The sequence below is a fragment of the Ylistrum balloti genome, unplaced genomic scaffold, assembly GCF_031769215.1.
Source record: "Ylistrum balloti isolate Yb309-2 unplaced genomic scaffold, AGI_CSIRO_Ybal_v1 Utg369860, whole genome shotgun sequence".
Classification (NCBI taxonomy): Eukaryota; Metazoa; Mollusca; class Bivalvia; order Pectinida; family Pectinidae; genus Ylistrum; species Ylistrum balloti.
In genome coordinates this window covers 154,924-169,710 of record NW_026782008.1, presented here as the reverse complement: position 1 = coordinate 169,710, position 14,787 = coordinate 154,924, and the positions used below count along the sequence as shown (strand labels likewise).

Sequence of the window (14,787 nt, the reverse complement as noted above, 5' to 3'; positions counted from 1 at the left end):
GGCTTCTGTACCTATACAAATCACCTACTGCTGTAGTAGTTATACAAATCGCCTACTGCTGTAGCAGTTATACAAATCACCTACTGCTGTAGTTATACAGATCACCTACTGCTGTAGTAGTTATACAAATCACCTACTACCTACTGCTGTAGTAGTTATACAGATCACCTACTGCTGTAGTTATACAAATCACCTACTGCCGTAGTTATACAAATCACCTACTGCTGTAGTTATACAGATCACCTACTACCTACTGCTGTAGTAGTTATACAAATCACCTACTGCTGTAGTAGTTATACAGATCACCTACTGCTGTAGTAGTTATACAAATCACCTACTGCTGTAGTAGTTATACAGATCACCTACTGCTGTAGTTATACAAATCACCTACTGCTGTAGTTATACAAATCACCTACTGCTGTAGTTATACAAATCACCTACTGCTGTAGTAGTTATACAAATCACCTACTGCTGTAGTTATACAAATCACCTACTGCTGTAGTAGTTATACAGATCACCTACTGCTGTAGTAGTTATACAAATCACCTACTGCTGTAGTTATACAGATCACCTACTACCTACTGCTGTAGTAGTTATACAGATCACCTACTGCTGTAGTTATACAAATCACCTACTGCTGTAGTTATACAGATCACCTACTGCTGTAGTAGTTATACAAATCACCTACTGCTGTAGTAGTTATACAAATCACCTACTGCTGTAGTTATACAGATCACCTACTGCTGTAGTAGTTATACAAATCACCTACTGCTGTAGTAGTTATACAAATCACCTACTGCTGTAGTAGTTATACAAATCACCTACTGCTGTAGTAGTTATACAAATCACCTACTGCTGTAGTAGTTATACAGAATCACCTACTGCTGTAGTAGTTATACAAATCACCTACTGCTGTAGTTATACAAATCACCTACTGCTGTAGTAGTTATACAAATCACCTACTGCTGTAGTAGTTATACAGATCACCTACTGCTGTAGTAGTTATACAAATCACCTACTGCTGTAGTTATACAGATCACCTACTGCTGTAGTAGTTATACAAATCACCTACTACCTACTGCTGTAGTAGTTATACAAATCACCTACTGCTGTAGTAGTTATACAAATCACCTACTGCTGTAGTAACAGTATACAGATCACCTACTGCTGTGTTATACAAATCGCCTACTGCTGTAGTAGTTATACAAATCACCTACTGCTGTAGTAGTTATACAGATCACCTACTGCTGTAGTAGTTATACAAATCACCTACTGCTGTAGTAGTTATACAAATCACCTACTGCTGTAGTAGTTATACAAAGTTCAATATCCCACTGCTGTAGTAGTTATACAAATCACCTACTGCTGTAGTAGTTATACAAATCACCTACTGCTGTAGTAGTTATACAAATCACCTACTGCTGTAGTTATACAAATCACCTACTGCTGTAGTAGTTATACAGAGTTCAATATCTGACTTCTATAGTAGTTATACAGAGTTCAATATCCCACTCCTATAGTAGTTATACAGAGTTCAATATCCCACTCCTATAGTAACAGTATACAAAGTTCAATATCCCACTCCTATAGTAGTTATACAGAGTTCAATATCCCACTCCTATAGTAGTTATACAAAGTTCAATATCCCACTCCTATAGTAACAGTATACAAAGTTCAATATCCCACTCCTATAGTAGTTATACAGAGTTCAATATCTGACTTCTATAGTAGTTATACAGAGTTCAATATCCCACTCCTATAGTAGTTATACAGAGTTCAATATCCCACTCCTATAGTAGTTATACAGAGTTCAATATCCCACTCCTATAGTAGTTATACAAAGTTCAATATCCCACTCCTATAGTAGTTATACAGAGTTCAATATCCCACTCCTATAGTAACAGTATACAAAGTTCAATATCCCACTCCTATAGTAGTTATACAGAGTTCAATATCCCACTCCTATAGTAGTTATACAGAGTTCAATATCCCACTCCTATAGTAGTTATACAAAGTTCAATATCCCACTCCTATAGTAGTTATACAAAGTTCAATATCCCACTCCTATAGTAGTTATACAAAGTTCAATATCCCACTCCTATAGTAGTTATACAGAGTTCAATATCCCACTCCTATAGTAGTTATACAGAGTTCAATATCCCACTCCTATAGTAGTTATACAGAGTTCAATATCCCACTCCTATAGTAGTTATACAAAGTTCAATATCCCACTCCTATAGTAACAGTATACAAAGTTCAATATCCCACTCCTATAGTAGTTATACAGAGTTCAATATCCCACTCCTATAGTAGTTATACAAAGTTCAATATCCCACTCCTATAGTAGTTATACAGAGTTCAATATCCCATTCCTATAGTAGTTATACAGAGTTCAATATCCCACTCCTACAGTAGTTATACAGAGTTCAATATCCCACTCCTACAGTAGTTATACAGAGTTCAATATCTCACTTCTATACAATGCTGATTTAGAGTTAAGTAACTAATTTTTCTTCAAATGTAAGTTTCTGCTCTGTCTGTTATCAAATATCTGTTTAAATCAGAACAACATTAATGAAAGAATATATAAAAACAAATGTCATTGTCAGTTAGGATCTGTGTAATGATTTATTGATCTTGGATAGAAAAAAAGTTGAGAAAACTTAGTGCAGTATAAATATGGAAACTTAGAAACACAATGATCAAAGTTACAAATATTATTAAAAAAAAACAACTTCTCTGATGTACTTTTAAACTTATGAACACGTGATATGATTCATCACCAATCCTTGTTCTTTTTTAATAACCAGTCTGATTATGTTAAAGATTAAGGATTGACAAAGGTATACACACATATAGATGACTAACAGGTCTATGTTGTCTTTAGAAAAAAGTGAAAAAAACACAGAGCATTTAGAAATGTGATACCCATTGACTTTAGTAATAATAGGGATATGAGAATGGTTTTGTGAAATCTTAAACGTGAGTTAATTGGGATAAAACATCTGTCTATTTATGTAAATTATCAAGGTCATGAACTGTGTACTGTTGTCATATGATTATACTTTGAAGGTGTATGTTGACAGAACACGTTAAACATGTTAGTTTTTGGTAAATTGCTTTCCACTCAATCTATAGGATTGGTATCATTAAGAACTTGTGTCAGTATACCATGTTACCAAGTTTTTTTACTTTTATTAAAATTATTTTATTCCAGAATTTTATCATGAAATTCTTTAGGTTTTTATGTTCAATGGTTAAGCTTTTAAGGTCAAATATCAAACTTTTGAAAGAAATAGTTTTGTGTACAATATGTGTCATGATCCAATCATGAGACTTAGTTTATGTTCACACTTTAGTATAACAGCATCAGTTTCTACTTCTAAGTATGTTTCAATGGTCATTTGTCATGGTTAAAGGGTCACAGGTCACTTTTGACCGAAATGAAATAAAAAGCTTGTGCGCAAGATGTCTTATGAAACCCTCCGACAGAAGTAAAATGATGACGGAGTGGGAGGTCTAAGGACAACAAAGACAAAGTCTCATGGTCACCAGTTTTATTCGCCTTTTGTCTGTCCTTGTGTGTTGTCTATCATGAGCAATCATGATATTTTGATTTTCTTGAAAATCCCTGAACTAATTTCAATGCAATTTTGCATAAACCAACCCCACCCACCTCAGGGGCCTGAGTGGTGTGTTAGAAGAAGTCCGGTTGAGTCATATTTCAAAAATCTTCTTCATTACATTCAGATGTAGTAGAATCAAACACTTTTCTATGGAAAGAACATCTTCAGGTGCTTTACACAAATTGTAAATTTCATGACTCCAGAGTTTTAGATTCCCCCCGGGGGAGGGGTATACAATTTACTGTAGTAAATCAGAATTTACATGTTAGAGCATAATTTGTTTGAATTCCACTCGAACGATTTCAAACTTTGTTAGAATCATTAGTATATAATGATAATTGGATAGAATTCATATATCAACCCTGACTAACCACTAGGTGAGGATGGACGGGCCAAATGGCCAACCAGTTACAGAACAGACAATAATTGCTTCACACTTTAAATGGAGGCCAACCAATAATAAAGCAGATAATAATTATTCTGTTTAACAAAACCAACAGCTTTTCATCAAGCTGTATGGTCAGCGTTTTAAATTCAATTTTCCTATTTACAAATTTGCCCTTTTTGGATAGCAACTTCATACATCCCCAACCTATGGTGTGTACATGTCACAACATTTACATGGTGATCGTCATCAAAGCAGAAGACACTGTTACAAAACTCCTGGTCTTATTCTCCTTGTCTTTTTCATGAAATTTCTGTGTAAATCTTTTGTTTCATTTGGGCCAGGTGAGCTGATGCTTTATCTCTTGTCTGGCATATGTCCATCTGGCTGCAACTTTTCGATTTAAGCAACTTTTTCTCAATAACCAAGAGACCAAATGTAATTGTATTTTGCTATTGGGTTGCTGGATGAAGCTGGACAAAGTTTGCAAAAATAAATGACCTTGGTCTTAATTCAAGGCTACAGAGGCTGAATTTGTTTAAACAAATTCTTTTGACTTAGCAAAAGGCACGGAAGTTTTGTATTTGGCTGATAGGTTCTATTTATCAAGCCACACTAAGTTTGTGTAAAGAAATGACAAACCTTGTTCAAAGTCACAGGGGTCAAATTTGTTAAAACATTTTACATCTTTTTCTGACTTACCAAGGTGCAGAAGCATGACATTTTGACAATGGGTATCCAAGATGCAGCTTATCAAAGTTTGGGCAAAGAAATTACCTTGACCCTTATGCACAGTCACAGGGGTCAAATTTGCTAAAACCTTTAAACTACTTCTTCTAACCAACCAAAAGGACCAAAAGCATTATAATAATTTTTTTTATATTTTGTTCACATCTAATCAAATTTGTGTTTGAATTTTAATTCTGTTAAATGTCAGTATTTCCATAGCCGTTTTTCTTTACACATTAGATTGTATCCAACCAATCACAAAACAGCCAATAATTGTCACCCATTAGATTGTATCCAACCAATCACAAAACAGGTAATAATTGTCACCGATTAGATTGTATCCAACCAATTACAAAACAGGTAATAATTGTCACCCATTAGATTGTATCCAACCAATTACAAAACAGGTAATAATTGTCACCCATTAGATTGTATCCAACCAATCAAAAAACAGCCAATAATTGTCACCCATTAGATTGTATCCAACCAATCACAAAACAGCTAATAATTGTCACCCATTAGATTGTATCCAACCAATTACAAAACAGGTAATAATTGTCACCCATTAGATTGTATCCAACCAATTACAAAACAGGTAATAATTATCACCCATTAGATTGTATCCAACCAATCAAAAAACAGCCAATAATTGTCACCCATTAGATTGTATCCAACCAATCACAAAACAGCTAATAATTGTCACCCATTAGATTGTATCCAACCAATTACAAAACAGGTAATAATTGTCACCAATTAGATTGTATCCAACCAATTACAAAACAGGTAATAATTGTCACCAATTAGATTGTATCCAACCAATTACAAAACAGGTAATAATTGTCACCAATTAGATTGTATCCAACCAATTACAAAACAGGTAATAATTGTCACCGATTAGATTGTATCCAACCAATTACAAAACAGGTAATAATTGTCACCGATTAGATTGTATCCAACCAATTACAAAACAGGTAATAATTGTCACCAATTAGATTGTATCCAACCAATCACAAAACTGGTAATAATTATCTTCACATACTAATTACACAGCATTTACAGTTATAAATAGACTAAGAATGTTATCTGACCAATGAAATTGTAGATAACTGATATGGTTACATGATCCATCATGAAGTCACACATTCTGTAACGTAACTGGTTTATATACATTCTTACAGCTCCTGGGGAGACCTTACAATATTTGTCTGCCATGTTTTGGAGTTGGGTAACACATAACTCACATGGAACTGATTTGCTAAAATTAACATTTTGCATATTGCACTATTACTTATTTTAATGGAGGAAAAAGTTAATTGACAAAGAAGATAAATGATAATAGTTGGCATTTAAGTAAATAAAAAAAATCTGCATGGAAGAAAGGATGACATGTTAATTCCCCACCAATCAATGAATTCCTTTGAATTGAGACTGATGTGGAGAGGTTTTACAAAGCCATGTGATAAAAATGACAGCAGATAATGGAAAATAGTCAGACATGTATATAGTGTAGGAATAGTGTTCACCAAGCAGTCTATACCTGGTGCTGTAGACACATTCTGTTAGGAGTAAGGGGAGAAACCTCTACATACAGTCTTACATACACTTAGTTACACTGGCTTATACTGGTACACAGCATTCATATGTAATACAATAAACAGCTATAATTCAATTGTTAACTTCAGATCTATCAATGACATCAAGCGACATGTGTACATGACACATAAAATTACATGTATTTTTACATGTAAATTTATAGATTTACTTTTACTGACCTGTAAAAAAACCATGGAGAAATATACATATATTTTTTCACTCAAACTATGGATTTACTGATCAATGTAGGTAAAATTGATTTTACTGATTGTTGTTGGTGATTTTACTGATTGTTGTTGGTGACAAGTGATTTTACTGATTGTTGTTGGTGACAGTGATTTTACTGATTGTTGTTGGTGATTTTACTGATTGTTGTTGGTGATTTTACTGATTGTTGTTGGTGATTTTACTGATTGTTGTTGGTGACAGTGATTTTACTGATTGTTGTTGGTGATTTTACTGATTGTTGTTGGTGACAGTGATTTTACTGATTGTTGTTGGTGATTTTACTGATTGTTGTTGGTGATTTTACTGATTGTTGTTGACAGTGATTTTACTGATTGTTGTTGGTGACAGTGATTTTACTGATTGTTGTTGGTGATTTTACTGATTGTTGTTGGTGATTTTACTGATTGTTGTTGGTAATTTTACTGATTGTTGTTGGATTGTTGTTGGTGATTTTACTGATTGTTGTTGGTGATTTTACTGATTGTTGTTGGTGATTTTACTGATTGTTGTTGGTGATTTTACTGATTGTTGTTGGTGATTTTACTGATTGTTGTTGGTGATTTTACTGATTGTTGTTGGTGATTTTACTGATTGTTGTTGGTGACAGTGATTTTACTGATTGTTGTTGGTGATTTTACTGATTGTTGTTGGTGATTTTACTGATTGTTGTTGGTGACAGTGATTTTACTGATTGTTGTTGGTGATTTTACTGATTGTTGTTGGTGACAGTGATTTTACTGATTGTTGTTGGTGATTTTACTGATTGTTGTTGGTGACAGATTGTTGTTGGTGATTTTACTGATTGTTGTTGGTGACAGTGATTTTACTGATTGTTGTTGGTGACAGTGATTTTACTGATTGTTGTTGGTGATTTTACTGATTGTTGTTGGTGATTTTACTGATTGTTGTTGGTGATTTTACTGATTGTTGTTGGTGATTTTACTGATTGTTGTTGGTGATTTTACTGATTGTTGTTGGTAATTTTACTGATTGTTGTTGGTGATTTTACTGATTGTTGTTGGTGATTTTACTGATTGTTGTTGGTGATTTTACTGATTGTTGTTGGTGATAGTGTTGGTGATTTTACTGATTGTTGTTGGTGATGATTTTACTGATTGTTGTTGGTGATTTTACTGATTGTTGTTGGTGATTTTACTGATTGTTGTTGGTGATTTTACTGATTGTTGTTGGTGATTTTACTGATTGTTGTTGGTGATTTTTACTGATTGTTGTTGGTGACAGTGATTTTACTGATTGTTGTTGGTGATTTTATTGATTGTTGTTGGTGATTTTACTGATTGTTGTTGGAGATTTTACTGATTGTTGTTGTTGACAGTGATTTTACTGATTGTTGTTGGTGATTTTACTGATTGTTGTTGGTGATTTTACTGATTGTTGTTGACAGTGATTTTACTGATTGTTGTTGACAGTGATTTTACTGATTGTTGTTGGTGATTTTACTGATTGTTGTTGGTAATTTTACTGATTGTTGTTGGTAATTTTACTGATTGTTGTTGTTGACAGTGATTTTACTGATTGTTGTTGGTGATTTTACTGATTGTTGTTGGTGACAGTGATTTTACTGATTGTTGTTGGTGATTTTACTGATTGTTGTTGGTGATTTTACTGATTGTTGTTGGTGATTTTACTGATTTGTTGTTGGTGATTTTACTGATTGTTGTTGGTGACAGTGATTTTACTGATTGTTGTTGGTGATTTTACTGATTGTTGTTGGTGATTTTACTGATTGTTGTTGACAGTAATTTTACTGATTGTTGTTGGTGACAGTGATTTTACTGATTGTTGTTGGTGATTTTACTGATTGTTGTTGGTGACAGTGATTTTACTGATTGTTGTTGGTGATTTTACTGATTGTTGTTGGTGACAGTGATTTTACTGATTGTTGTTGGTGATTTTACTGATTGTTGTTGGTGATTTTACTGATTGTTGTTGGTGACAGTGATTTTACTGATTGTTGTTGGTGATTTTACTGATTGTTGTTGGTGATTTTACTGATTGTGACAGTGATTTTACTACTTGATTGTTTTACTGGTGTTGGTGATTTTACTGATTGTTGTTGTTGGTGATTTTACTGATTGTTGTTGGTGACAGTGATTTTACTGATTGTTGTTGGTGATTTTACTGATTGTTGTTGGTGACAGTGATTTTACTGATTGTTGTTGGTGACAGTGATTTTACTGATTGTTGTTGGTGACAGTGATTTTACTGATTGTTGTTGGTGATTTTACTGATTGTTGTTGGTGATTTTACTGATTGTTGTTGGTGATTTTACTGATTGTTGTTGGTGATTTAACTGATTGTTGTTGGTGATTTTACTGATTGTTGTTGGTGATTTTACTGATTGTTGTTGGTGATTTTACTGATTGTTGTTGGTGACAGTGATTTAACTGATTGTTGTTGGTGATTTTACTGATTGTTGTTGGTGATTTTACTGATTGTTGTTGTTGACAGTGATTTTACTGATTGTTGTTGGTGATTTTACTGATTGTTGTTGGTGAGAGTGATTTTACTGATTGTTGTTGGTGATTTTACTGATTGTTGTTGACAGTGATTTTACTGATTGTTGTTGGTGATTTTACTGATTGTTGTTGGTGATTTTACTGATTGTTGTTGGTGATTTTACTGATTGTTGTTGGTGATTTTACTGATTGTTGTTGGTGATTTTACTGATTGTTGTTGGTGACAGTGATTTTACTGATTGTTGTTGGTGACAGTGATTTTACTGATTGTTGTTGGTGACAGTGATTTTACTAATTGTTGTTGGTGATTTTACTGATTGTTGTTGGTGATTTTACTGATTGTTGTTGGTGATTTTACTGATTGTTGTTGGTGACAGTGATTTTACTGATTGTTGTTGGTGATTTTACTGATTGTTGTTGGTGATTTTACTGATTGTTGTTGGTGACAGTGATTTTACTGATTGTTGTTGGTGATTTTACTGATTGTTGTTGGTGATTTTACTGATTGTTGTTGGTGATTTTACTGATTGTTGTTGGTGACAGTGATTTTACTGATTGTTGTTGGTGACAGTGATTTTACTGATTGTTGTTGGTGATTTTACTGATTGTTGTTGGTGATTTTACTGATTGTTGTTGGTGACAGTGATTTTACTGATTGTTGTTGGTGATTTTACTGATTGTTGTTGGTGATTTTACTGATTGTTGTTGGTGACAGTGATTTTACTGATTGTTGTTGGTGACAGTGATTTTACTGATTGTTGTTGGTGATTTTACTGATTGTTGATTTTACTGATTGTTGTTGGTGATTTTACTGATTGTTGATTTTACTGATTGTTGTTGGTGACAGTGATTTTACTGATTGTTGTTGGTGACAGTGATTTTACTGATTGTTGTTGGTGATTTTACTGATTGTTGTTGGTGATTTTACTGATTGTTGTTGGTGACAGTGATTTTACTGATTGTTGTTGGTGACTGATTTGTTGTTGGTGACAGTGATTTTACTGATTGTTGTTGGTGACAGTGATTTTACTGATTGTTGTTGGTGACAGTGATTTTACTGATTGTTGATAAAGAAGATTGATTGTTGTAGATATTTGATTGGTGAATGATTTTGTCTTTACAGGTGGTAATGTTGTCAAGGTTTGGGATGCTTTGTCTGGAGGCAGGTTGCTGACTACTTTGTGTAACCATCACAAACAGGTGATGTCCTTGGCTTTCTGCAGTAATTACCAACGCCTCCTCTCAGCATCACTCGACAGGTAGGTAACTTGTCTTTTTTCAGTTTTGACTAAACATCAGTAACAAATCAAACAACAAGAATATTACTTCAGATAAAATGAGTATTAACTCAAATATCATCAAGATAATGATTCAAATAAGTTAAGCTAGTATATAAAACTTGGAGAGTTTCGAGTCAAACAAGGTTACTGTAGAACCAAAGGAATGACACCAGCGATACTACATTATTGACGCAACCAAGTTCATTTATAATTCAAACAATTCAGTAATGATTTCAGAATTCATGGTTATGATTCATTTAGTCTCCGAGGGAGACAATGTTTTGTGTTTTCTAGCAACAAACAAGATGAATGAGTAGGCGTGATTTTTATATAGCGATGGATAGCAAGTGTGGTAGAGTGATAACACGGCCAATTTTCACCCTATAGATACGATTGAACATTTGTTGGGTTTAAATCTCTGTAATCTGTCAGTCTATATGAAGGGTAATCTTTGATTTCGACTGAACAGTTGTAATAGTGTGAAATGAGGTGTGCTTGATAAAATCTGTACAATTGTCTGACCTCAGTAATCATAACATACAGGGGCTTTCCTTTCTTCACCATTTCTTTAAGAGAACTGTATTTTCTGGCCTATAAACCGCACCTGAGTTTAAGTCATAGGGCTGGTTTTTGGCAATTTTTAAATTTGATCCACATGTAGGAACGCACCGGAATATAAGCTGCACCCTTTCTTATGATATGATGACAACTGTTGTTGACGTTTGATATATTGGAAACAGATAACGAGAGGCAGTTTTATCAAGATCGTTAGTGTAACATGTGATAAAGTTTACTAATGAATTTTGCACAAACAACCGTTTTTTATGGATTTGTTTTTTTAATAATGCTGCTCATTTAAAATACATAAAATATTGAACTTGTTTTGGACCTTCAATGATTGCCATCACACAGGTAGGGCCTGGCTTTATGTACAATATTACAACCTCTCTACCAGTGTCTGTACTGTTAAATATTAATGAAGGCTGTTACATGTTGATAAAATTCCTATAATGTTGTGATACTTTTTTGTAAGCTGCATCAAAGCCGAGTACATCGTAGATCACCATGGCGGCCATTCTAGAATTTGACCTCTTCACCCAATGTCCTAGTGATGAGTTTATTGTGATATAGTGTTGAGATATATGTTTAGTAACATGTCCTTATCCCTCATGTATGTTAAGCACTTTAACAACAAAATAAAGAAACCAGTACATGTATTTAAACATTTATAAATGGTGAATGTGTCTGTTATTATGAAAATGTGTATAAATGGGCATTGTGAGGCCCACAAAAGGTGTTTTCACTAATTTTCATTAATTGGTAATTGTATAGGTAAATATGTATGTCTTCAAAAAATAATTGATGATGAATGAACTCTTATTACTGGTTAATTGATACTTTCAGTTTTTCAGAAAAGTAAGGGAACAAACTGATACAATAGATTAACTTTAATATTTACAATACTGAAAATATTTTGTTAAATCCTAAAAAGTCCTAAATTAAGGGAATAATTCAATAGATATCTTCTCTTTTTTTCTATACTCAGGATTTTCACACAAGCTTTACACCTAGTTCAATATATCATTGATACGATGTACGGAAGCAGCTTTGATTACTGTATTGTTAGACATGAGTTTCTACCTAACATCAACAGGTTTGGGTTTGATCTATCCATGAGTTTCATAGCCATCCATTGTGAGAAGTTTTCTCAGCATATAGGCGTAATTAGACAATATGACTTATCAGATTGCTTGTTTACAAATTTATTAACAAATGAAAACTTGTGTATAGACAAAAAATTTGATCCTCTTCTTGTTCTTTAAGTTCTTTAAGTTTACTTGTTGCCATTATCTCTTTCTTAAAACACTAAATATACACAGATCACTATTTTGAAGCATTATGCCAGTATGGATGAGTTACTCTGCCGCTTTTAAGATAGAGGTTGTGACATATTCAAAGGAAAATGGTTGTCGGGCTGCTGCATGTCACTACTCAATACATGTCAGGCAGGTTTGAGAATGGAGAAAACAAAAGGAATCTTCAAGATTGATGAAGAAGACAAGGAAGGCCAAGGGAGGATGCCATTCAGATGAAAGCTTAGACCATGGCCAAAGAGAAGGAGATTGACAAATTCATGGATGGCCCTCCTGGTGTCGCTGGTGTCTGCGGCACATGATGCAGAAGCTCTTCATCAGAAACAAGACAAGAAGGAGATTGACAAATTCATGGATGGCCCTCCTGGTGTCGCTGGTGTCTGCGACACATGATGCAGAAGCTCTTCATCAGAAACAAGACAAAAAGGAGATTGACAAATTCATGGATGGCCCTCCTGGTGTCGCTGGTGTCTGCGGCACATGATGCAGAAGCTCTTCATCAGAAACAAGACAAGAAGGAGATTGACAAATTCATGGGTGGCCCTCCTGGTGTCTGCGGCACATGATGCAGAAGCTCTTCATCAGAAACAAGACAAGAAGGAGATTGACAAATTCATGGGTGGCCCTCCTGGTGTCGCTGGTGTCTGCGGCACATGATGCAGAAGCTCTTCATTAGAAACAAGACAAGAAGGAGATTGACAAATTCATGGGTGGCCCTCCTGGTGTCGCTGGTGTCTGCGGCACATGATGCAGAAGCTCTTCATCAGAAACAAGACAAGAAGGAGATTGACAAATTCATGGGTGGCCCTCCTGGTGTCTGCGGCACATGATGCAGAAGCTCTTCATCAGAAACAAGACAAGAAGGAGATTGACAAATTCATGGGTGGCCCTTCTGGTGTCTGCGGCACATGATGCAGAAGCTCTTCATCAGAAACAAGACAAGAAGGAGATTGACAAATTCATGGGTGGCCCTCCTGGTGTCTGCGGCACATGATGCAGCAGCTCTTCATCAGAAACAAGACAAGAAGGAGATTGACAAATTCATGGGTGGCCCTCCTGGTGTCTGCGGCACATGATGCAGCAGCTCTTCATCAGAAACAAGACAAGAAGGAGATTGACAAATTCATGGGTGGCCCTCCTGGTGTCTGCGGCACATGATGCAGAAGCTCTTCATCAGAAACAAGACAACAGTCTTACAGCAACTATCAACAGACTTCAACGAGAAACTCTCTACCTTTCGAGAGTTTACGCAGACAAGGATACAAGATTATGGCATGAGCAGTGACCATATCGTAAATATGGATGAAATGCTACTTTGCTTTGACATGTAGATGACTAGAACAGTAGAGGCAAAGGACACAGTATCTATACAGATGACTTGACATGACAAAGCGTATTTCACCTGCATACCAGGCGGGACTGCTTCTGAGAAAAAGATTACCTGAAAGGTGCTGTGGTGAAGGTGAACCGAAAAGGATGGCTGGACAACAACATGATGGTGGCCTGGATTGACGAGTGTTACCATACTGGTAATGGACTCCATGTGCACCCACATCACTGAAGAAGCCAAGACTCACATTCAGAAGAACAACACCCTACCAGCCATCATCCCCTGAGGTGTGACGAAACTACTTGACATCAGTGTCAAAAGAACAGTCAGGACAGGCATCTGACAGTGATGGGAGGAATGGATGAGCAGCGGTGACCACAGTTTCACAAAGACCAGGTGAATGAGAAGGGCCACCCTCTCCGATCTAGCCAACTGGATGTTAGATTCCTGGGAAGCTGTCTCCCCATCCTGTATTGTGAGCATTTTTAGGACAGCCGAAATCTTAGAGTCAGCCACCACTAACAAAATCAGTGATGCCAACGACATAGAGATGGTGATAAATGACACTATCGCTCTCACTCCTGAAACAGCAGTCCTATTTAATTCCAACACAGAAGATGAAGGCTTTCAAGGATTCACTTCTCATTTCCTATAAACAGCCCTTTTTAGGGCCACCCATGTTTCTTAAAAAGTGTCCTATCTATTGCTTCTCAAAAATATGCAAAACACCCTGCCATTTCAACAGCTATATATAAGTCACACCGGTATATAAGCCGCACGCCTGGCTCACGAGGGAAAAGGTCATGGCTTATAACTCAGAAAATATGGTATGTAATATGAGTGTAAGACAGGATGTTGATAAACAGAGAAAATGATGTTTCTGAAGTCGTAGTTCTGACCTGATATAATGCTGCTTCCACTATCTGTTCTGGCCCCACTGTTTCTAGTTATCTAATTATTTACACTTTGATGGATGGAGATATTGAAGTGAAAGTTGATATACAATTGTGTAGTGAGAATTCTCATATTGTTAATTTCTTTCTTTCTCAAGTTATGGCTATTAAATTTAGAAAACTTTAAACATTATCAGTCAAATTTACACTCAGTTTCTCACATCTTAGTGGTGATGAAGCACTTATATTTGATAGGTAGCTGTGTTGTAAGAAGATAAAGGTCAAGCTCTTATTTAGTTCTGGGTAACTTTTTTTTTACAGAGTAACAGCCCCTGAGAACTTTTAAGAAACATCAAATTTACATTGATT

The 14,787-nt window shown here is 35.3% G+C and overlaps 1 protein-coding gene across 1 annotated transcript in view; it reads left to right on the top strand.

The window, feature by feature from the left end:
* Positions 1-14,787, top strand: part of LOC132545871 (U3 small nucleolar RNA-associated protein 15 homolog) — a 117,476-nt gene that overhangs the window by 83,493 nt on the left and 19,196 nt on the right. The window contains exon 7 of the mRNA XM_060209543.1: positions 10,165-10,300. Within this exon, the coding sequence (XP_060065526.1) occupies positions 10,165-10,300 (136 nt within the window). The remainder of the gene's footprint in view (positions 1-10,164; positions 10,301-14,787) is intronic.